Source organism: Trachurus trachurus, assembly GCF_905171665.1.
Source record: "Trachurus trachurus genome assembly, chromosome: 10".
Lineage (NCBI taxonomy): Eukaryota > Metazoa > Chordata > Actinopteri > Carangiformes > Carangidae > Trachurus > Trachurus trachurus.
In genome coordinates, this window is record NC_139894.1 from 6,885,500 (window position 1) to 6,910,609 (window position 25,110).

Genomic DNA, 25,110 nt, shown 5'->3' on the forward strand with positions numbered 1-25,110 from the left:
AGTTCTGTAAATGTCATCATTTAAAGCCTGATTCAGAGCTCTGCTCACATTCTTAGTTTGTCAACTTGTAAATGCCCAAGTCACATTTTGTTTTGGATGTTCAGACCACGTGTCAAAGGTCACCAGATGTTGTAATCCAGATGTTGGACAGCCAAGCAGTAGACCACTATTATGCTAAACTGTTAACTTGAGTTGCTCGCCATAGAAATACACATTACCATATAAATATAATCTCAATATTGATTTAAAGTGGAACACATCTGTAATACATGTGTTGTGGTTTGAAAGCAGTGCCTCATGCTGTGTGAACTCCAGAGTTTGTGTGTGTGTGCAACATCAACTTGACAGCGTGATGTGAGTGACGCCCCCCACTCACTATTCAGCAAATGAGTGGATTCCTATCTCTGTTTCGGTCCGAAAGATGACAAGATTATTATTGACTGTAGGACTCTGTCAGCAGCACCATGGATATAATAACCTGTACCCACTGAGCCTAGCCTAGGGTCCTCAGAGGCAGCCGCTGGTGAGCCACTGTGAGCGAGGAGCAGTTCACTGAGGTGTCTGTCATGAAGCACAGAGGGGATCGGCACCTCCTGCAGATGCAAGGAACTATCTGCAACCTTTCATGCTGCAGCCTCGTCCAGAACGGTGTCATGTCATGCGGGTTTACAACTCATGCACTTGTGCATTGGAGGTGGTACAAAAACATCAGTCAAATGCAGGGTGCACGGCTTGACTCTCCCTGTCCCCTTTTGTGTGCCGTACAGGGCTGGTGAGCAGGAGGTTGACAGTTGCCTTGGGCGATAGGGGGAGAATTGTAATGTGATTTTTTTTTCTTTCGTTTTTTTTTATTCTGTTGTGGCGGTGCTATTTACAGATATCTTCTTTCCCCCGTGTGTGCAACAGAGACCCACTCAGTAGAATCTCAATTTCCTCTGCAAAAACATTTGTGGGGGATTGAACGATTGGAGGATATTTAGTGTGTAGTTATACTGCCTCCCTGTGGAGAGTTGATAAAAAGAGCAGCAATGAGTGGCACAATCACACTTTTTTTTCACAAGCTGTTACAGATGATATGGAAATTGGAAAATAAAAAGTATGTTGAGATTTTTTAAATGTGTCAGTGTGTTCTGATGATGTCTTTTACATCTTGATATATGTCCAAATTTATGGCAACTCTTCGCATGCACAAAAATGTAAACTAATCTTAGTCTCTTAATCTGACTGACTGACTGACTGACTGACTGAGTGCGATCTCGGCCTTATCTCCAAACATCAGCGCTCAACTTGGCTGAATTAGAGTAAATCCCTGCTGCCAGGATCCAAAATGTGAAAACTGAACTGTGAACTGTGAATTCTATAGCCCATGATATTTAGTGAGATGTGTAAGCACAGCACTGGAGCATTAAGGCATCACATGTTGGCCATTATAATTCACTTAGTATGCACATGTAGTGAGATAATGAAATCATATGCAGTGTGCAATCAGTGTGTATTAACAATTATTTCCAACATCATCAGCATCACATGAAAACAAAAAGAAACAAAAACAGACAGTCTGTGAGAAACCACAGAATATCAATCCATCAGATACAACTTCTGTGTGTGTGTGTGTGTGTGTGTGTGTGTGTGTGTGTGCGTGCGTGCGTGCGTGCGTGCGTGCGTGCGTGGGCTTTTGATCTCGGCAAGAACCAACATGCTCGTAAATAGACAAGTGCAAAGTGACCAACTAATGGACCCAGTCCTGTGCTTAAGGCCAGCTGGATACAGATACCTGTACCCACTGGGACCAGCTGCAGCAATAACAAGCTGCTTAGTCATTAATGGATTTAACAATTTAACAATCTGAGTGGGAGGTTTTATACACTATGATCTCAAATTCTATTTTAAATAAATGGCAATACAGATTTTATTTTTTATTTTTGCTTGAGCGAAATGCTTTGACATTGATTTGTTCCTTTTACTTAAGTGAAGGATAATGCCTCCTTCCCTGGCTAAAAGCCCACATGTAAGTCTAAGCTTGAGAGTGCACAAGCCTTAAAATACCAGCACAAGAACCTTTATGTTTCACTCGCATCCTCTTTTCTGCAACCTTCAGAGATGGAGCACAATTATGTACCGTCTGTCAATTATGGGTGTTAGCCCAGATTAGCACCTCCATCTGTCAGGACATCAGGGTCATCAAATCCCCACACCTCAGGTGTCAGCTGTCACCACTGGAAGATGCCAATCAGTGAAAACTAAAATAAGAGGGGGGCTGCACATGCACTAAATCAATACTGAGAGCCTCCAGCATCATTAACCAAGACTCTGCAATGACAAAGATGAAGACAGAATTATGAACTATAATATAATATAATAATAATTTGTTGTAATAAAATAACATGTGTCAAATGATTATGAAGGGAAATAATGTAATTATTGATCAGAAGATATCATTATGTTATCAGGCAGTCAATTGCATTTACATATTTTATCCCATTTGTACTCATCAAGGCATCACATAATTACATAACACCCTAACCCTACACACACTTGTATACCTTATGTTTTTGTGAAGACACTCTATGACATAATGCATCCCCAAGCCCCTTAGCCTAACTTTACCCACCACAACTACTGTCTAACCAAGTTAATTCAAACCCAGTCATTGACCCTGAACATTTAAACCAAGTATTAACTCTAAAACATCCCGTCGAATGGGAGTCAGAAAGGGAGGACTGACTAAAACACCCTGACTTTCCACAAAATGCCCGTAGTCTTAACGTCAAACAGGTCCTCACAAAGATACTCATACAAGTACACACTCACATGCACACGCAAACACACACTTTCAACAATAAATGGACAAATAATCTCACTGACCTGTAGGAGGGCATCTGAAACCATCTGAGGCCTGAGGGATTGACTCGATTGATTGCGCTTGAACTTGTGTTGCAGCTGAACATAGGAGAATAAAATAATATATAAAATATATAATAAAATATCATGAATAAAACCATCAAACCAAATTATTAACTTTAAAACGATAAAATAGCACCCCTGATGTGACAAAATCTGCAAAACTTTATAAATGAACGAACAAAGCACAATGAGAGATACAGTGTATTGCTGATCTAGTGGAAAGTAGTGGTATTATGTGCACATAAATATTTGTATCAAGTCTGTTACAGAAAATGACGTTAATCAAAATAAATAAATATTTTATGAGCTTCAGGTTGTTGCCATGACCAATAAACCTTCATCTCATTACAAAACTGGCATTGTATCTTAATCACATATCATATAAATTGAATGAGCCTGTAAGATCATCTATTGATCATGAACTGATTATCAAAAGAAAGTCCATACTACAGGACAGCCAGCCTCATGGGGCTTTATTTCAAATAAAGTCTGAGCAAGTCTGATATGATTTGTGCATAAATCAAATCAGGCTGAGGTGAACCGAGGATACCACAACTTCAAGATTTGAGCCACACTCCTTGAATTGGACTGTCACCATGTCTGTTTTTCGCTCTGTGCTCAAGTGCCTGTGTCATCATGGCAGAAGAGCTGTTGACTCCACATGTCAGCCATCTTAAGAGTGGAGCTAAGTAGCAAAAACCAGTCCACAACTAAACTGCCTGCTCCTGGAGTCTTGGTTTCAGATTGTTCTCAAGTGCCTCTGCAAATTTAGCAGTCGTGTTTCTATCTATAGGGGGAATATTTCTCAGGTCTGCAGTGAGTCAGACAAGGAAAAATGTGTTTGTTCAACAGTGGTTTGACTGTTTTAATAGCAACACAACAAAAGAGGCTGCAAAGCTTTCGACAGAGGTCAGGTATTGTTTTTTTTTGCATTGTGAGGTGAACCTCTTAACCTCGCTATCTTGTGAGACATTTCTGCGGATCGCTCGTCTCATTTCCTCCTCAGTTGTCTCCAGTGTTACGATGTGCCTTGATTGATTGTGTCAATTACAGGGGAAGCTTATTTCAAAGGCGCGGGAGGGGCTATGCTGCTATTGCTCCCAAGTAACAGTCAATAGATGTGATAGATCACTTAAAGCCCCTCTAAGTCCAACTGCAATTTGTGTAGCCTCATAATGGTGAAGACCATAAATGACTGCAGCTGCAGCTATTACAGGAATCTCTAAATCTACCGTAATATGGTTGCAAGGCCAACAAAGAACCCAAACTGAAACAGCTGTGAATGGCAATGCAGATGTGACTTTGTTATGAAAAAAAAAAAATCAAGTATCTAATTACTAAAGAACAAGGTAGTAAACCTTGTATTCTGAAAACCAGGGAGTTGAAAGAGAGATTAAGTCTAGTTTAGAGAAAGCAGCGTGGAGACATTGTTAATGGCTGAGCAGGCTCACTAATCTAGATAAATGGAGCTTTCATGAAACTGAATTTTTAAAGTTGAATTGTATATTAGTGTTGTGTCTAATGTACAGTATACAGCTTTCAAAGTGCACACACTGAGCAGTTTATTAGGGACATCCTGCTCACCCAGGCCACAATAAACACACACAGTAAATTCATCATTGCTCCACATACCCCTATACACCACCACTCACAAGCACATGCACAAGCACTTTGACCCACGTAACCTGCCATGTTGTATTTGTCTCCTTATCTTCTTCTAACCCATGTGTTTTTTGCTTTTTGATTGTTTGCTTGTTTGTGTGCCTGTTTGTTTTCTCTTTTTGTTTTCCAGCTTTTATGATGTGTGTGATTTTAAGTATGTATGCCACCACTGTGATGGGCAGTTGCAATTTCATTGTATTTTAATGCAGTGACAATAAAGGCCCCTTATCTTCTCAGAATCCTCAAATGACATTGGCATGGATACAACAAGATAACAAAGCCTTCCTTTGAGATTCTGCTCCATGTTGACATGGTGTCTGTCTGGCACAAGCCTCCTGTTGCACCTCATTCCACAGATGTTCCTTTTTTATTTGTGTTCAGTGTATTGTTACCATAAAGGAATGCACATGGTCAATGACAGTACACACTAGAAACATGGTGGCATTGATGGTTGATATTTAATCCGTTACGTTTGTTTTGAATAGTAACTGCACTAACTTGTCTCTGTAGGTCCTGCCCAAGAGTGTCTGATTGTGCCCAGTGAGTGTTTTCAGAGTGAACTGTGAACTCTAAAGCCTCTGTTCATAGTGTTCTGTTTGGATTCCATCGTCGATATAATAAGTCTATAATGAACTAATACAGCTTGCTTTTGAAAGAACACAATCCACTGTACAGGTTTATTTACATCACATCCTTTGTACATTTACTGCTCAGAAATCTGCAGCAAGGCGTTACATTCAAGGCACAGTGCAATCCCTCCAAAAAGTATTTTTTGCTCATGGTAATATACAAAACAAAATCTGGAATGAAAATAATTGTACTTTGTAAACTTTAGTGGTAGATCATCAAAACTCGTACCCAACAAAAAAGTAAACTTTCAACTCAAGAAAACACTTTACACTGTTATGGCTTGTAGCTTACAAAACAAAAACAACATGTAGGCTATATTTTTTAAAAAATGTTCTCGTTAGACACACTGTGGTGTAGAATGCTGTTGTCATGATGACTTTGTGTTCAAAGGCCAAATCTAAGTCTTTATTAGAGAAATATTAAGTAGCCTGTGCTTCGGTCCATTATAGTGTGGAATTTGATATTTTCTTAGGTGGCCAAGAAGTAAACTTCAAATTCTTAAAGACGCTGGATGAAGCATATAACCACAGTACGTCAACAGTAACTTCCACTCTTCAAGACATCTCAGTGTTAACACAAACGTTTCATACCAGCAGCGTGAGAGGAAACTACAGGCTTCAAACTCAGACCTCCTGTTTTCAAATGACAGTAAAGTGACTTCTAAATATGTCAAACTGATAACTACACAAAAGATGTCAAAGACATTATGGAGTCTGTTTCCATGAGAACAGGAGGAAATAAAGTAAAAGTAAAGAAAAAAAAAAAACTTCCCTATCAACTTGTTCTGTTCACTTTCAGATGGTGTGGGTTAAGACCCAATTAATAGTAAAAAATTTGATCGTGCAACAAAATGTACAATAAATCCACACATTTACACTGTAAATTAAGTGGCATGTACACTCCTAACAAAAAGCTACAGTTTAAACCCTTTTTTTTTAACACTTTTTGCCAGTAATCTGAAATATTCAAACAAAAATTACTGATTTGGACAAAATCAAAAACTCACCAGAAATAAGCAACATGTTGCATGTGAAAATAAAAATTGGCCATCCAAACATTTTACTCATTTTCAGTCCACCACAAAACGATAAAGTTTTCAAACAAACAATAGTGCTACATTTTAACAACATGTACATAAACAAAAGCTTTGGTAATGTTGGGCAAACAAAAGGGAAGCAGTTTTTTTTATCTTCATTTCAATTAATTGTTGGTGGATGAACATGCCAGTTACATTCATGGAAAAATTACAGAAAATCTATGTTGGCAACAAAAACAAAAAAAAAGGTTGATGATTTTGGGTAACGGTCCTCAGGCAACGAACTTGTTCTTGGTCGTGGAGCCGCTCTTTGTGGCCGTGTCTGCGTGTGACTGGTATCCAATGATCACTTTCTGTGGAACGCCCAATCTCTCTTTATACACACGCCTAAAAAGGAAAAACAAGTGAGTGAACACACACACACACACACACACACACACACACACACACACACACACACACACACACACACACACACACAGATGCAGTGTGAAAATGCAAACAAAGCATTTGCCAATGTTGTTACAGTATCAAGCTGTTGTAATCTTGTTTAGAGAGATTTTCCTCTGATAAGAACATATTTTAAGGTGTGAAAAGTTCACTAATTGACTTGTTTTTCACAAGCACAGTGCTGAACACTTGATACCAGGTATCAAGTGTTCAGCACTGTGCTTGTGAAAAACAAGTCAATTTGACCATTTAGGGTTAAAGGGATAGTTCACCCAAAATTAAAATTTCACTCTATCCACTCACCCTCATGTCGACTAAGAGCTGTGAGAATTTTCAGAGTCCTCAGTGCTTTCTCTGAGTTACGGGGGGGTCCGCGCAGCAGTATTAGTCCATATAATGGTTGTGAATGGATACCACTTTTCTTCGTCCAAAAAGACACACCAAAAAACATCTAAATACCTCCATAGTGCTCGTCTTTAATGTCCCTCTTGTATTGAAGCCCCGACATGAGAAATTGTTCCGGAAAGAATTTAATAAGTCTATATTTTAAGCTTGTTTGTAGCGGAAGCTCCCAGTGTCTCAGTTCACTGCTCTTCCTGTGTCAGTGCAAATCTCACGTGATTTGCACTGACCGGCGGAACAATTTCTCATGTCGGGGCTTCAATACAAGAGGGACATTACAGACGAGCACTATGGAGGTATTTGGATGTTTTTTGGTGTGTCTTTTTGGACGAAGAAAAGTGGTATCCATTCACAACCATTATATGACTAACATATGTAACTCCGAGAAGGCACGGAGGACTCTGAAAATTCTCACAGCTCTTAGTCGACATGAGGGTGAGTACCGGTAGATAATGAGTGAAATTTGAATTTTGGGTGAACCATCCCTTTAAAATACTCAGGTTTAAAACTCTTACCTCTTCTGAATATTATCAAAAACCACCAAATCATTAATGTAAAAATATTTATTTATTCAAGTATTCACTAAATTAGGTGCAATAACATTGTAGTCTCCACTGAAGACTGGATACTATCAACCTAAGATGATTTTTGGTGGGATAGAGAGACATTTACAATTATACCTAATGTAGTAAAACCTAATGCAGTAAAACCTTCTTAAGGTTTTGAAGTCAGTTCTAGTTGCATGACAGTACAATTGGCTGTTCAGGAGACTATGAAAAAAAGGTCAATGTTGAGTTGGGCTCTAATGGAAAGAATAATTTGACAAATGGGGTTGTTACACTTCCTGTATAATTCCAGTGAGACACCTGTTAATTTTCCAACAATAATCATGGCTTCCTCAGCTCACCCTATGTGTGTGATGGCCTCTTTGTTTTCGTAGTCTGTGGTCCATATTGCTATTTTATCTCCTTTGGCTCGGACGTTAATGACGGCTCCGCACACGTCGTCGCTGTGGTCATCAAACGCCTCACCCACAAGACACAAAAGCTGCAGGAACAACAGGCATCATTTCCAAAAGGTCTCGTTATCGTGGAGCAGTTCTTCACTTTTTAGTGGCAGTTAGTGGCTGATAACTGCTGATCTTACTCACAGCAGACATTTTGACTTGTCACAGTAGAAAAAGCACGGGTATTACAGAGAACATTAAAAACGATAGCTCCCTTCTATTCAGGTATCTCAGTAAGCCATTATTGTGACAGTGAGTCAGCAGGAACAATACCCAGACCCTGAAACCAAAGCACTTAAACAGAATTCAGCCATCATTAACTTTACTATTTACACCTGTGCTTTTGCTGCTATGATGCGTGCGTGTGTGTGTGTGTGTGTGTGTGTGTGTGTGTGTGTGTGTGTGTGTGTGTGTGTGTGTGTGTGTGTGCGCGATGGTAATGTAGTCAGCAGGATTAAACATACCGTCTCCAACCAGAACCGATCAAGGTCTGCTTTGCGCTGCTGTTTGGACAGAGTTATCAGCCAGCGGCCTCCTCGTCGGTTCCTCTCATCCTCCCACATGGGCTCGATTCCATCCTGTTTCCAAACAGATGTTACAACAACAAAAAACACTCACAAGACTGTAAATGTCACAACATATCTATAATGACCAAGTGTTTTAATTCATTCATTGCCCAAAGAGAACAGGTAACATGGGTTTACGTCTCCACCACTCACACTAGAGTAGAGTAAGGATGTATTCCTGTTTATCTAAAGTCATTTAAATTATTAACCGTTTGGCTGAAATGTTGTTATAATAAGCTGTGAGTATTGAGTAATGACTGAAAGTGTTGTTGTTGTTGTTTTGTGCTGTGATAAATCTAGGTCTGAGCACACAAGAACATTTGGCGTTTTTGAGGTTTTATCATTTCAGTTTTCAATCACGCCCTTAACTTAGAAGATAAATTAAGTACGAGCACTCATGTTTGGCTTGCTGAATTTAGGGAGTGTGCACACATAACTTGTTTGGTGAGGTGTAATCAGTGGTTCATTTGTCTGGTTGAGTTGTTTTGCTTTGCCTTCACAATAGCTTTGGAAAGTTATTGGTGAGAACCATGTGGTGAAAGTGCAACACAAACCACAAAGACGGCAAATTGCACAAAATGCTGGTTATTAGAATTACAACCAGTACGGCTGCATCAAAAGAGAGCACCCTCAACTCTGGTCTTTTAGGTGCAGTTACACTAAAAGAATACGGTTCTGCAACATAACAGCTAGGATGTCTAAAAAAAAAAATAAAAAAGACAAAATCAGGTGCAGCCTCATTCACTGCTAGCAAACTGGACTAGAGATCAGTTATTGTTGGAAAACTGTTCGTGCCTTAGTGATAACACAACATGCTCTGTGTGGACAGGAATGATAATAATAATAATACTACAACAAAAGACCATTGTTTTTCTTCTTGACTGAATTGATGGACCTGAACCACAGCCCTAGAAACAAAATGACATTCTGCCTAGTCTGCCCGCGTTCAAATTCCAACCGGCCCGCAGCCTCCGTCATAAAATCAATAATATGCGGCCCGCCAGCACGTACAATTTTTTTTTTCCAGCCTCGATATATTGCCATGTGCATGCCTGTTTGTTTTCCTCGTCTCTGGCCTCCAAACAGGCTGAATGACAAGAGGCTTCACTCTGTGACTCGGTCTCAGCACCTGGGCGCGTTTGTTCCATAGCGGAATGAAATGAAGGGAGTGAAGCCTCTTGTCAGTCATCCAGGATCTTTGTCTCTGTGGGGGGAGGCGGGGCCGCTACCACACACACAGTGCAGCATGTGAGGAGCAACGCAAGGTAACGTCAGTTGCCAACTTGGCGACTTTCTCCCTAAATCTGGCGACTTTCCAAACCCTCTCATCGACTTCTTTTTTGACAAAAGCCACTAGCGACAAATCTAGCAACTTTTCCGGTGTTGTTACGTTTCTGGTTTGGAGACTCGGACGTGAAGGCACGTCATCACTGCTGTTTCCAACGAGCAGCGGTGCTGCCGTGAGGTCAGTCTCAGCGGCGGTGTCACGGAGCTCTCCCCGCTACAGAGACCCGCTCCACGCCACTGACACCCCCACCACACCCGTCTTAGAGCGACATACACAGCCTCAGTCACTACTCACCTCATCTACTGTGATGACACGTCAATATCTATTCAAGTGCAGTTTTGTTGAGACTTGATAAGCCATTTTATTTATTGTTTTGGTTGTGTGTGGTTTTATATTTGAGTGCATCTTTTCTTAACAGAGACAGGGTCTATTCTTGTTTTTGGTTGTGATTTTTATTCAAGCGCAATTTTTGATTTTTGAAAATATAATATAATAATGTTTCAAATTAACCTAGATATGTTTAAGCTTTCTTTTTTTCCAGACATTTGTCATTTTATGTGGTCTTCAAATATGAAAAGCAGAGTGATTTTGGTAAAAACTTGTTTAGATTTATTTATCTATGTGAAGAAATGAAAAGAATTCCATTTGCAATGAAAAAACGAAAAAATATATAGTTTTGTCTCTATCATTATTTTGTTATTATTAGTGGTGGTGGAAATGCTGGTCGAGCCGACCAGCGTTTCCTTACTTTCGGTTTCTCAGCGAGTCATGAGAATAAGGCCGCCGAATCGCCGTTTATGGTCGGAACTACGACGGTATGTGATCGTCTTCCAACCTCTGACTTTAATTCTTGATGAATGAAAACATGAGTCTGTCTTGCGCCGGTCAAAGAATTTCACGGTGCGCGGAGGCTCATAAATGTAGTGTGAAAACACTTTGCTTTTCCAAAACTCCTCGTTGTCCCTTTAAATAGTTAATTTGCATTTAATGTTAATGGTTCAAAGGATGTCAGGCTGAATGGTCGGCCGACTCGGCCCCCACACATTTTTACCTCACCAAATCTGGCCCTCTTTGCAAAACGTTTGGAGACCCCTGATCTACATTAACAGTGGAATCCAAGACAATTCATAGTTTTAAGTGGCTCTATTGTACAATGTTGAATGACAGTGATAAAAGCACTCTTACCTTGAATAGAGAGTAGTCGCAGCCAGACATCAGGTTACTTGAGAGCTGAATGTGATTGTATAATCTGAGCAAGGAAGAATATTTAATGTAAAACATGGATTTTAACATACAACAAAAAAAAAACTGACAAATGTGTTAATGATGCAACAGGTGCAAAAAAACAAACAAATCCAGGATCCTAATTCCCCTCATCCAAATAAATCCAATTAATCTCATCTGCAACAAACCAAATAATTTACAGGTTGGTATACAGCTTTTAGTGCAGTCACATACAGACTGTAATATACACTTACGCCCAGAAGTCTTCCACAGTGTCAAATTTAGAGATGAGACGAAGGTTGGCTTGCCATGTTTTGCTTTTGTCATTCTTGAAAAACCAAAGAGCCCATCTGTAAAAAAGAAAGAAGAACAACCAAAAAAGTAATTTCAGATGACCGCCTTTGTCATTTTGCTCTTAAACAAAACTTGTCTCATTAGGAGACCACATATTTTCTAAACAGCTAATGTATGAATCGATGGAATAAAAACATACCAGCTCAATTCCTATTCTCTTTCTAGTGTCTTAAGTCATCATCAATAGTCTAATAAATTGAAAATGAACTCTTCATTGTCTCAGCCTTTCAAAAGTGTGATGTCATCATATGATTCTGGTAAGAGCTTAACTCAACACCACCAATTCTGTATAGATGCACTTGTTCAGGGTTTTCTGCAATTTTAACTCTGACTTCTTGGCTCTGTTGGGAAAGAAAAAAAAAACTCTTAGTAGGGACTTAAGCTGCAGTCTTACTTGTTTTGTAGGGGGTGCTTGATGTATGCCTCAGGGCTCACAACCTTTAGAATGGCTGCTTCGCATGTTTCCTTTTCAGGATTTGCAGGAACTGAAGTTGACGCCTTAAGAATAAATAAACACATGCTATCAAAACAGACTCTGAAACACATTTCTCACACGTGTGGTGAAAACTTCTGGCATTTTTGAGCCATTTGTAACAACTTTTTTTTGTTTCATTTTAAATATTGCTCATTCTATATATTTTTTGCTTAGCTGTGGTACTTTGTGCACACAGGATGCGTATGAGAGTGCATTGTAAATTTAAATCTTATTATTTTAGGAGTAAGAGTAGTTGAGACAAAGTTAGCAGTTTTTACCACACATCAAACACATATTTGCAGAGTGTAGCAGTGTTTTGTATGACTATTTGTAAACTGAGACTAAAATTCTCACTCATAACGAAAGCCCATTATATTCAGAGAGTGAATGTTTTAGCAGATTTTTTCACGCTTGAACTCTTACCCGCAACTTAACATTTACTTGAGCGTGTAGCCTATGTAAATTGAGGGTTTCTATCACACATTGACATATCTAAGCACCTCCATGTCAAAACACATTCACACATTCCTTTACACATTCAGAAATTGTTGCATAATATTTCTAATAACATCCCACTCATTTAGCCTACTTCTTCTTGAGTCCTAGTGTAAAAATATTTTTGCATTGTACCTTATTTTATAGATTCACATCCATCAAAAATGTATTATAATGTACTATTTTATTCAAATTTATGTTCTTTGTATAGTTTGTTTTTTCTTAATTCAAATTAATTTAACATATAATGCATATTTACCCTGTTTAATAATCTTTATTCTATTGTATTCTATTATTCAGCGCCTATCTGTGAGCATTTTTTATCAGCCTGTATGTTTGAGCTGCTGATAGAAGGAAACACAGTGATATCTTAGATTATGTTACCTTATCTCAAATTGCCTTGCGGCTTGCAGGCTGCAGCTTTCACCCATTAAATGTTAAATGGACACAATGGCCAAAAAGAACAGCTATAAGAAGACGTCTTAGCCTACAACAGTGGCTTTTCTCAATGAGGGGCTTGCCCAAACAGGTCCTGTGAGATCCACCACCCAGCACACACAACTGGAAACTCTTGCTCTGCTCATAGCACTTTCTGCTCATTTTAGATCACCTTTTTCTTTTTTTTAATGACTATAACATGATGCATTGATTTTCTTCACGTAATGCAATGTGTTTGTCTCCCGTTTGTGTGATGAATGTATGTTTTTTTTTTAAACCCCTGCCAGTGCCAAAGATAATTTTCCATTTATCTAAGTTTAGTGGACAATAATTGTAATTTGAGTCTGACACCCTGCACGAACTACGTCCATAACAACCATGCAGGTAGGTAGGTAGAATAACATTAATACGCCATGAAGACGTCTCATTCATCATAATGTTCAGTGTTTCCACATTGCATAACAGGTACTGTTGTTATCTCTCTTAACCCCCCACGTCTGCCAATCAGTAGAAGCGTGACCGACGGTTGACAGTCCGACGTTAACGTTACCGTTGGCCACACTTGAGCTCGAGCCCCAGTGAACAGTTAGGGAACCGTTTAATATTTGAAATGATTCAAAAAAAAAAAAAAAAAAAAAAGACGACTAACGTTCAACTACAATGCTAAACTAGTAATGTTTGGCTAGCGACTTCTACTACCGGTCAGAGCTAATGATAATAAAAACAGGAAGTTTACAGAAATACCGGGGGTGTCCGACCGTTACTCTGTCAAAACTGTCGATAACTTGTGTTTTGTGTGTGTTGTTTTAAACGTTGGATAAACGGCAAGTTGTAGTGATGTAGCTACGAGTGTGCATCGGTGCACTCACCACCAGAGCGGTCGCCATCTTCTGGAAATCGCTCTCAGTTTTCTGGCGTGTGTTAAAATCAATAGCTGATTGGGCCATCTGGTGCTCCGCATGGCGCATGCGCAATACGATGATGATGATGATGGGCAACGTGGGCAACCCAATGCGTCTCTGGCAACGCTGACAAACATTCCTTTACTGCTTTTAACAGTGAGCTCATCAAATTTTCAAACAACCAGAAAGCGATTAAGACTATCAATATATGTGAAAACTTGAACATTTTGTTGTAAACTTATAAATTCCCCCTGGCGTATAATATAAATGTGCTTTAGTAAGTGCATGTTACCATGAAAAACTATTTTTGTACTGTGAAACAAAGTTTTGAATAAAAAAAAAGAAGAAAAAAAATCATATTCAACTAACTTAAATATAAGTGCATTACAATTTTGTCAGTTCAGGGCTCCAGACCAGACTAACTTTTTTTTTTAACAAGAAGCACAGTGGCCCCTAACTTAATTTGATCCCACTATGCCTGCCACCTGTAATGACAGGTTCCAGATTATTTGAGTCAGTGCTAAAAATAAATAAATAAATATAAAACAGCACTTTTTTTTAATCCTTACATTTTGTAAACAGTTTTCATAGAAAAATAAAACTGATAATAACTTTGTCAAGATAGTGTGGTCAAGTTGGTGTGTTACTGTACACACTGTGGCAGAGGGACCTTGTGAGCCAGGTGATCAAGTTACCTCCCACGCCTCCTGAATGAAAAGTCTATAAGATCATTACAATTGACAAGATAAATCTCCTCAAACAGCTAGTTAGAGACACTTTTTGAAATTTAACCCATAATGAGCAGAAAAATGAGGAGCTAAAATGTGACAACCTGCGGCTGTGTAAATATTTTGCATACCAGCTTTTCACTGAGTCCACGAACACTATCTGAACATATTAAAGCGAGTTAGAAGTGCAAGCAGCATAGAGACATATTAACAGATGGCAGTCTAGATTATCATTGCATTGCAATGAGAAGGAACTGTGTTACTAAACCCAAGCTGTTGAAAGATATCTGAAAACACTGCACCTATGAAAAACAATGAAGATATTCTGTGGTATGCGGGCTCAGTAGAGCTCCTTGCTAACAGCTCTGAGTGCAGGAGGAAGTATTTCTGATAGTGTCATCTGTTGAACAGTATAAACCTTGTGATCTTATCATGTGGTTCCCTGAAAGCCTCTGAGGACCTCGCCACTGAATCAAGTCGCAATCTATTCCAGACATTTTAACTAGAATAATTATTATTCTTATAGAAATATGCCAAACAATTATGAATTACATTGTTTTAAATGTACTGTATATATTTTGTATCCGTGTGTCTGCCATATATTTCCTGGCTAAACTGTGTATGTTCAAGTAATAGGGTTAATTTATGTTTTCAAGCTATAAACTCTATTCAGCTAAATGCCTTCATATATAAAAAATGATGTAAAAGGAACAAAAAAGGAAAAGCAGACATGGCACATTTCCAAAGGGTTTTAATGACACTTTGCTTTTGTTTTGAACAACTGTTCTATCGTTAATAAAGGTCATGCTCTAATACTTCAAGTTATGTAATTAAACAAGTGCAGTGAAATGTATTAAGTGCTGCAGCTGTGGAAGGAGATTGTTGAAAGGCCGGACGTGAAGGATGTCGATGCTGGAGGCACTTCAGAGGGTCAGCACTGCGCGGATGCTGCAGTGAGAAAAATAAAATATGTTGAGTTAAAAAATAAAGAACAGAAAGTATATGTGCTATATACAATAACAATGGCTATGTTCACTGTGTAAATTAACCGTTCCTTTCACCTCTTTCCGGCGTGCATGAGATCAAATCCCTCATTGATTTTCTCAAAGGGAAGGGTGTGGGTAACAAACTCATCCACCTTCAGCTTCTTGCTCATATAGTCGTCCACCAGTTTAGGAACACTCTCCACACTCTTCCAGCCTGGGGGTGAATATGAAAACTAGTTGGAACAACTGCATTTTTTATTTAGCCAAAACTAAACAGTGAAAAACACTTAAGCAACACCAGGAAGCCTAGAGGAAAGCATTCATACCCCAGAAAACTAAATTAATAATTAGCTTCAAACTCAACCAGTAAGTAATATGGCCACAAATAATAAGAACCTACAGTGATTGCTTTGTGCTCTTTATATACCTGCATCTAAAAAAAGGTGTAAATACATTTGCCTTCAACTGATTGATTGAGGCTATTAAATACCACTACATCTACATGTTTTTCATTAGAAAGCAATCTGCTATCTTTGTGTCATATCATTACAAGAACAGTTTAAGCTCCAGTCTAAGCTAGACATGATAAAAAAAAAAAAGCAGATGCCATAAAAAGTCCATTGATTATATTTCAGTGTAGAACTGCTGCCTGGCCCACATGCTAATAAGCATATAAGGGTTTGAACTTACAGGAGCTGCTGCCAGACCACATTAAGCCCTTTATGACAAGAAATTCTCTCACAAAAGTCACCCACCTCCGAAGGCCGTTCCCCTCCATACTCGGCCTGTCACCAGCTGGAAAGGTCTGGTGGAGATCTCCTGTCCAGCTCCAGCGACGCCGATGATGACACTCTCACCCCATCCTTTGTGGCATGCCTCCAAAGCAGCTCTCTGAAATAATAAACTGGTCATTTTTCTGGTTTCCATGCACTGCCAACGTCTGAATTTCACATGCTGCTTGTGCCACCTGTCGACTACACTGACCACATTGCACTGACTCTTTTATGGACACCAACAATCAAGTGTTTTGCATATTGCTTATTTCTGTGTTTATGATCATAATAATTTTGATGAATTGTGTATTTCATTATTTGTCCTGCTTTTATTTCCTTTTGTTAAATGCTGCTGTCACGAACGAATTTCCCCTCGGGGATAAAATAAAGTATAATCTAATCTAATCTAATAAAGATGTGCTACACACAAATGAACACAATATGTCTCACCATGGTTTGCACATTTCCGATGCACTCGAAGGAATAGTCCACGCCCCCGTCAGTCATCTCCACCAGAACCTCCTGGATGGGCTTGCTGTGGTCTTTGGGGTTCACAAACTCAGTGGCTCCAAACTCCTTGGCTTTCTCAAACTTTGCAGGATTGAGGTCAACGCCGATGATCCTGGTTGCCCCCGCGACCTTGCAACCCATGATAACAGCCAAGCCAACAGCTCCAAGGCCAAAAATAGCACATGTCGAGCCAGACTCAACCTAAAGAAAAGGGCACATAGAGAAAAGCCTGTGCATATTCTCATTTGTCCAGGTCATAGTATCTCAAAGGAATTTTAAATCGAAAGCAACTGGACCTTCCTAGACAAATAACCAAGTCCAGGTGCTTTCGAGACATTCCTTTGAGATACATAAAGAAAAAGATCAATGACAGAATTCAACCATTACAAAAGTATTATTAAAACCTATGTTTGGATTGTGTTTTGGCTGGGGTAGCCTGACCACATTTACTTTCTGTTTTTAGTTAGGGAGTTAAAAGGTGACAAAAACTTGGAAGCACACATTAGGCCCCATGTCATTATTTCTGTACAGATAGTGATACCATAAAATGTTGTTTTGTAACTCGTTAATGCCTTGTTGTCTGTTTCCGTGCTGGAATCTGAGCCCCTGGCAACAAGTCACATCAGCTCTGCATGATTATTATAGCTGACCTATTTCAGAGTGCAACCTGGCAACAATGACAAAGTTTGAATCTCTTTCATTTGTCTCTTGAGGCTAAACTTTGCAACAAACAACATTTTGCATAAAGAGCTTTTTATACTATAACCGAAACATCAATGTTTTTTTGTTTTTGTTCGGAGGCTGCCAACAGCCTTCGTCACCCACCTTGGCAGTGTTGAGTGCAGCACCATATCCTGTGGAGATGCCACATCCAAGAAGGCACACTTTATCCATTGGAGCACTGGGGTTCACCTTGGCCAGGGAGATGTCAGCCACCACGGTGTACTCCGAGAAGGTGCTCGTGCCCATGAAGTGAAACACTTGCTTTCCCTTGCAAGTGAAGCGTGAGGTCTTGTCAGGGAGCAGGCCCTGGCCCTGGGTTACTCTGCAGGGTGGAGGCACAGGGAGAAGATGGTTTCGTTTTCTGTGTACGATGATGAAATACTATTTCTGTGTGTGTCAATGCAGGGCAGACACAAGTTCAAACTGATCGTGACTCTGCTTTGATTTGGTTGTCTTGGAGTGAGGTACCTGAGGCTATAAGATCAACTACTGAGGCTGAAGTTCTGCCACAGAGAAATAACATTTTTAATTTTCAGTCTTATGTATCTGCAGAAAAGAAAAACATTTTCCCAAACACATTACCTTATTTTCTGGCAAAGGTTGGTCTTGGGATTTTTGCAGAATTTGCATTCACCACACTGTGGTACATACAAAGGAATGACGGTGTCACCTTTGTCAAAGAGAATAGCAAATAATTTAAAATCATACCAGCGTTAATCCTTTATAATGCAGTAAAAACAAGTTCCTGTATTTTCACTGGCAACTCCGTACCTGGCTTGAACTTGGTGACACCCTCACCGACACTCTCGACTGTCCCTGCACCCTCATGGCCCAGGATGACAGGGAAAAGACCTTCGGGGTCACTGCCACCCAGGGTATAGGCATCTGTATGACACACCCCAGTGGCAAAGATCTGAGAGGGAAAGTGTTAGAGTTAAAAATTTATGTCAGATACAGCTCATTGATCGTGATAAAAAAAAAAAAAAAAAGTTAGGCTTGATCATCATGGTAACTTCAAAGCATAATGTGAAAGTAGTCGTCCACATTGTGTTTGTTTGTCTAGTGGAAAACAAAGACTGTGTGATGCTTCCTGAGGGGGGACATTTTTTTTTTTTAGCTTCTCCTCCAAATGACTCATGACCCTGAGAGAAATCAAAAACAGCTGGAGGTAGTCTTTGAAGAGCCTCTTCACTCGCCCTTTAAATCTCCCATCAGCTGGAACATTTTTCCATCCATGCTAGAAAAATAGCATGGATGGAAAAAAGTTTGAGGCAATGTTTCTGGTTTACCTTGATGCGGACTTCATGGGCCTTGGGTGGTGCTACCTCCACCTCCTCGATGGAAAGAGGCTTCGCAGGTTCCCAGGCAACAGCTGCCTTGCACTTGATCACCTGAGGACAAAGCACAGCATGCAATGAAGTGTATAACTGTAGCTACTGGTGGACTGAAGCTTCTCAGTGCTGTGACGGGCCGAGCTGGCTGCACAGTGTAGTTAGCCTTTGAACTCTATGAAGGCTTATGCAAGAGTGTCAATACTTCACTGCGCATATTATGCACAAGTAACGGTTAACGTTATTCTTTAATAGCATCAAAAGCGGAAGAAAGCTGCAATTCACTGTTCTCTAAAATTAGTTTCATGGGCTTTAAAATAGCTTCGATGACTTGGTTTTGTTTTTCACATACTTATTGGGACAAGGGAAGTTGCAGCTTGCACAGACCAGCTGCAGCCAAACAACCGCCCCCGGATTACCGTTAAGTCATTGACAAGTGATTGTTTGTGCTTGTTCATTCAGTGCACGTGAATGCACGCACGTTACGGAAATAAAACTTTTAAAATAACGCTGCCAATGAGGTAGCAGACACGTTAACGGCACACGCACTAAGTGAAAATACATGTAAGGTGCTTCTTTCGGATTTTTTGGGGGGATTGGACTTACTTTACCAGCTGTCTCCATGTTCTTTCGGTTCTTTCCTTCAGCGTGCACGAGAGACCGGGGCGGCGCGCGGCCGTAAAGGAGTCAACGTCCGGACCAATCAGAGAGCAGAAGGCGCAGCGTAACCATGACGCAAACACGTCGGCTACGGAAAGTACTGAATCAAACATTTTCTGTCAAGGCCAAATAAATAAACCATAAACAGCAACAGATGTACACATAACGAGGAAAGAATGAGATATAAATGGAAGTGTTAAATTATTGACATTGGAAAATACTAGTTTAACACAGCGAATGTATGTGAATACATTGTATCATTGATTTATATTCATCTTGGAACAGGTATTAAGATGGTTAATTTGTGTGTATTCATCAATGTACCCATAATAAGTACAATCAAAATGTACATAAAGGACTCACTGACTGTTGTTACATAAGCAGGATTTTCATGTTGTTGCTGACTGTATGAAGCTTGATTAATCAACTAATAAAATATTTGATTTGCACAAATTCTGAAAATAGAGACAAGTCATTGTGTAAACTGATGGTCAACTTGCACATACCGCTCGGTAGTTTCATTTACAAATGAGAAATAATTATCTTTAAGATATATAGACATTAATGTGCCAATATAAAATAACTCTTATTTAATACCTTACATTCACAAAGGTTTGATTTGATCCCCCTTTTAAAATGTATTAAGCAGGGATGCAAACGGGTCAGGACCAAAAAAGAGAGGAATTGTCGTGGGGGGGGGGCTCACCATTAACAATATCACAGAAAAGTCTATTTCCAGTAGTTCAACCCCAACCAAGTATTGAGTGCATATAGATGGACAGTTTTCAGAAGGCCAACATTTCTATATTAAAAATGCTTTAAAAAAATAAAAACCATTGCAATATTTCAATTTTGGAGATACTGATTTTTAGGTCTTCACTGAATGTTAGTCATAATTATTACTATTAAAATAAACTGAAGAAATAAAGACATGGGATTTAACATCCCATTCAGTGTGTAATGGACATATAGGCCGATATAATGTGTTAGTTTCACTTTAATTGAACACATTCTACATCGCGGAGGCGACGTCTCTCCTTCACCTCTGAAACGGGGCAGAGCTCCGTGGGAGACACCTGCCTGACACAGCAACGGACATGCACGGGGGGGGAAACGGCGGCGCCGTCGCACCGAATGCACGCGGATACGCGCCGCTTTGGGTACCGAGCGCGCACGTCGCGTCTACATTGGAGGTGAATAGGAAGGCTCTGGGACTGATTGACTGTGGACCACCACCAGTCTGATCAGGTCCATCACAGCACAGCAGCTGCAGCTCTGCCCCGCTGTCACATGACGCATATCAGCGCAATCTGTTTACATTAAACCGACATCAGGAGAATAATGAGAATTATGATTAAAAAAAATATATATTTGTTTCGAATTTTGGCCCCTGGATCATGATTTTTTTGGGCGCATTCTTGGTAAAAAAAAAAAAAAAAATCCTCTAAAAAAAAGACAGTTGGGATGCATAATGTCTCATAACAGTAGGCCTATACTGTGCGTCGTTACCATGGTTGGTGAGAGCAGAAATGTTGTTGTAGGCCTGTGCATATTCTCATTTGTCCAGGTCATAGTATTTCAAAGGAGGTTAAATCGAAAGCAACTGGACTTATACTGAGTCTCCACACCAGATAGTTGGACCAGTCCCAGCCTGGTCAGATGCTACATGAACTGATGAAGCCTCTTGGATGAGAGGTGAAACGTCTTCCTAGACTTTTTTTTCAAAGGAGGTTAAATCGAAAGCAACTGGACTTAGTTATAATAAGTAAATAACTAAGTCCAGTTGCTTTCGATTTAACCTCCTTTGAAAAAAAAAAAAAAAAAATTGTTGTAGTGAAAATAGGCGGGCTCGTGAATTTTTTTTGAAACGGGTGAAAACGAGCGCTAATTCGCTTATCTCGCGTATCTCGCGTTTGGTTGCGCGTAAAAGCTCGCGCGAAAAAAAAGCGTTCCTCGTGTTTGAGTGGGAAGCCCCTTTGGGTCTTCCCACCAAACACGATGAAATAGACGAAGACGCGAGGGTCCCGTCGCCATAAAAGAATCGGGTGTATTGCGTCGCAAAAAAAAAAAGTCGCGTCTACCGCGTCTCGCGCCTAATCGCGTCTTTGCGTCACGGCCTTTTACACCGCGGACGTAACGAATAAACGGTGACGGTGTGAATGAACAACATAGAACAGGACCAGACGTGGCGTTGTTTCCTCTTTTCACCGACAGCTCCACTCTCCCTTACTTACACTAACTACTGTTATTGTTGAGGCCAGAGGATTGTGGGATTTGTAGTTTTTGACCAATCGCAGGTTGTGCTCTTTCTTTTTTGTGATTTTCCTGGTTCACACATGTTTTTTTTTTTTTAGGGGCAAATGCGAGCGAAATGCTCGCCCATGGTGGGCATACGAAAATTTAAGAGCTGTCTCTTGAACACAATAATTCAACAAATTTAAGACATTTTAAGGCCTAAAAGTGTGTAATGGACATATAGGCCTATATAATGTGCTATAACCAGAGACAACCATGAATGAGTTCGCCTCAGTTTCACGTGATTGTCACTGTCAGCCTGTTAGAAAAACATTTTACTGACCCCAGCTGAGACCTGAGAGAGATTAAGGCAAAACCTATCTCTCTGCTCTTATTAAATATCCAGAATCTATGTAACAATATGCAAATGTGTTTTTCTTTGCAAAGGTTTAACTACTGCACATGGGATATCTCACTGAAATTCATCAGCATATACATTCTGTATGTGCATTGGAGGTTTTCACCACCAACCTTGAATGTTTGATAAGAATTGACTTCCAAACTTTGTATATCCAAAATATATTTTCTACTTCCAAGCTCAGATTGAAGGTGAGCAGATAGATGTGAAAACAGCCTCTTCCGTCAGTCTCTGCTCATACATTATTCTGCACTGTGAAGGTCAAACATCCGAGTGGAGAAACAATGAGCAAAACACATTTTTGAGCAGAGAGAGGCTTTAACCATACCATTGAAACCAGATTGGAGCACTCACTGAAATGGACCGTTACATTTTACATTCTGGGCACGAAGAAACAGACACACAGTTACAAAGCACCTTTTAATCAAGGCCTTTAACAAAGATGTAGCAACATTTGGCTTAAGATTTTACAAATCATTATGTTTTTCACTAACAATAAAGTCTGATTTCCTACACATGTCCCCATATCTGACAAAAGTAATCCATGGAAGTTTGTGAATGTCTCTCCTGAAGTCTTCATCATAAGCACAAACATCTGTCATGATCGAACATTAAAATACGATCAGCTCAGGGAAATGACATGCCTGTTAATGAAGGAATACTGTAATCATAACAGGCTGAAAAGGTCCCGCTATGTTACACCTTTTAAATAAAAACCATGAGGATTAACACACCTTTAAAACTGGTACAAAAATAAAACAAAATGAAAACATAAAGTTCTACAAATAGAGGCAATGTCCATCCCCTGAGTTCATCCAGCCAGGCGCTGGCGTGGTACGTGGCCTTTATGCTGGAGAAGGAGTAGACAGGGATGAGGCTATCACACCACATCATCACCATCAGATCATCTCCCACCTACAAGTGAACAAAAGGGAAATTATAAATCCAAGCATCTTTTTACACACACAAAACTTTTGAGCATAGAACAAGGGGCCAACCTCTGAATCCACGTCCGCCGCCACCTCCTCTACCCCTGAAGCCTCCTCCTCCTCCTCCTCTTCCAAATCCTCCACCACCTCCAAATCCTCCACCGCGGCCACCTCCGCCCCTGCCGCCACGAAATCCACCTGAAACAAAAGCAAAATTGAATTGATCAAATCACTCCTCAGAGAAATGCAGAAAATACTTTTTCATTTTCATTCTAAATCCATAGCAGCTGAAAAGAAGAAGAGCCTAAGCAGGGAAAACATCTGGATGTGTGTTTGTTTTGTCTTTATTTATGCTATGTATAAATACTTCACTGAAAGCCAACTTGTCACTACAGGGAGTGCCTGGTCATATGATCACAGTTACACATAATCACGTGTAAAAGCTAAACTACAGGAGTCAGACTTGATTCAAAGGAGTATGTTTTGGTGTCTCACCTCCACGTCCACCTCTTCCCCCACCTCCACGTCCACCTCGGCCTCCTCTTGGCGGCCCCTTCTCTCCTGGCGGCCTTGGGAGGAATCTTTGCAGCGGGAGGAGCTTCATTGGATCTATATAAAACTAAAAGAGAGGTTGCACATTACCTTTCATGTACGACACGCAGTCATTGTGATGCTGTGAAGTAACTACTTTTAAATTAAATGCAATACCTTCTGCAGCTTCTTAAACGAAGATGCCTTCATATTGTCGGAGAGTTTGACTGAAAAATACTGCAAGAACAGGTTAAGGAAAGAACAGGGACGGCATGTTTAATATCTAAAGAGTTCACCTTTATTTAATTTTATTCAGGGATCCAAAGACTGAAAAAACAGCAACCAAAAGGATACAAAGTCCCGCAGCTGGCCGAATATCTCATCCACCTTCCCAATCTGCTCCTTGTTTTCCAAGTAAACTGGGGCGTTGAAGTAGGGAACTTTGTTTTCCTCCGTTGTACACTTGCACACAATATCATCTTCACACGGGTGCATGAACTCTCCGACCGCTGCAGTGTGGACAAACAATGCAAGACGGTTACACAACCAAAACAGGAAGAAGCCATAGTGACCACAGTCTGATTTCAGTCTCCTGTCCTTGCCAAATCTATAAATGTTGAAATTGAGCGTCTAACCACATTATTTCCATGAGTCTGTAACACCACTGACCTTGCTGACGGACAACACGTGTTGTTTAGTCAGTGATGACAGTGGAATTTGAGCATAAAAACCAAAACAGACGTTGATGCATGATGCTGCTGACTTCAACATCATGCGGTGCAAACATGTGGGTTGTTTAGCTTGTATCCATCCACGTGATTGGGAATTTAGTGTGCAACTTGTACTGTTTGTATGCGACTCGATAACTCACCGACTACGTAGTCTGGAGGGCCGTAGTCCTGCTGTCTATTGAATCCACCTCTGCCACCGCCGCGTCCAAATCCTCCGCCACCTCTGCCTCCACCGCCTCGGTTGAAACCTCCACCACCTCGGTTGAAACCTCCTCCACCCCTGTTAAAACCGCCACCTCCTCCTCGTCCGCCTCCTCCTCTGTAAGACATTTTCTCCTCGAGCTCTGTTTGGTCACACGAAAGAAAACATTAAAACAAAAACAAAAAAAACACGATAACAAGTAGTTGGTTAAATCCAGCGTGGACTCCCAACGCTGTGGATAAGCAGCGCTACACAACTTCTTGCTAACATGCTAACTCGCTAACTCAAACAAGTCGAACAAAACAGTAAAGTTTCTCCCGCATTTCCTCACACGAACCAACACGTCATACACCGATCTCCAAATATAAACACAGAGAAGCGTAAAAAGTTGTAAACACAGTTAAAATGCAAACACTCACGAGATTTGATCGGCTAGAAGCGGCTAAACACTCCGAATGACTCCCATGCGATGACAACACGTGTGAGAGGCTACCGTAAAGCCTTCAAGTGTCGCAAAGTGT

General features: G+C 40.2%; 3 protein-coding genes across 3 annotated transcripts; all 3 read right to left on the reverse strand.

Annotated features, from left to right (window-relative positions):
- Positions 1–5,209: 5,209 nt before the first annotated feature.
- On the reverse strand, positions 5,210–13,827 carry LOC310993055 (eukaryotic translation initiation factor 4E-1A-like). Its single transcript, XM_083981321.1, has 7 exons — positions 13,800–13,827; positions 11,917–12,020; positions 11,423–11,518; positions 11,130–11,193; positions 8,555–8,668; positions 7,992–8,131; positions 5,210–6,619 (listed from the first exon to the last, which is right to left on the reverse strand). Exons 1-7 carry the CDS (start codon positions 13,815–13,817, stop codon positions 6,505–6,507), a joined length of 651 nt encoding a protein of 216 aa, XP_083837447.1. The 5' UTR covers positions 13,818–13,827; the 3' UTR covers positions 5,210–6,504.
- A 1,467-nt stretch (positions 13,828–15,294) lies between these two features.
- LOC310992701 (alcohol dehydrogenase class-3) lies at positions 15,295–19,569 on the reverse strand. Its single transcript, XM_083980849.1, has 9 exons — positions 19,490–19,569; positions 18,842–18,943; positions 18,324–18,465; positions 18,135–18,222; positions 17,655–17,874; positions 16,770–17,030; positions 16,302–16,437; positions 15,622–15,760; positions 15,295–15,508 (listed from the first exon to the last, which is right to left on the reverse strand). Exons 1-9 carry the CDS (start codon positions 19,505–19,507, stop codon positions 15,484–15,486), a joined length of 1,131 nt encoding a protein of 376 aa, XP_083836975.1. The 5' UTR covers positions 19,508–19,569; the 3' UTR covers positions 15,295–15,483.
- A 3,033-nt stretch (positions 19,570–22,602) lies between these two features.
- gar1 (GAR1 homolog, ribonucleoprotein) lies at positions 22,603–25,090 on the reverse strand. Its single transcript, XM_083980874.1, has 7 exons — positions 25,009–25,090; positions 24,528–24,731; positions 24,011–24,165; positions 23,834–23,893; positions 23,621–23,744; positions 23,195–23,323; positions 22,603–23,111 (listed from the first exon to the last, which is right to left on the reverse strand). The coding sequence occupies exons 2-7, from the start codon at positions 24,715–24,717 to the stop codon at positions 23,101–23,103; spliced, it is 669 nt and encodes a 222-aa protein (XP_083837000.1). The 5' UTR covers positions 24,718–24,731; positions 25,009–25,090; the 3' UTR covers positions 22,603–23,100.
- Positions 25,091–25,110: the final 20 nt, after the last annotated feature.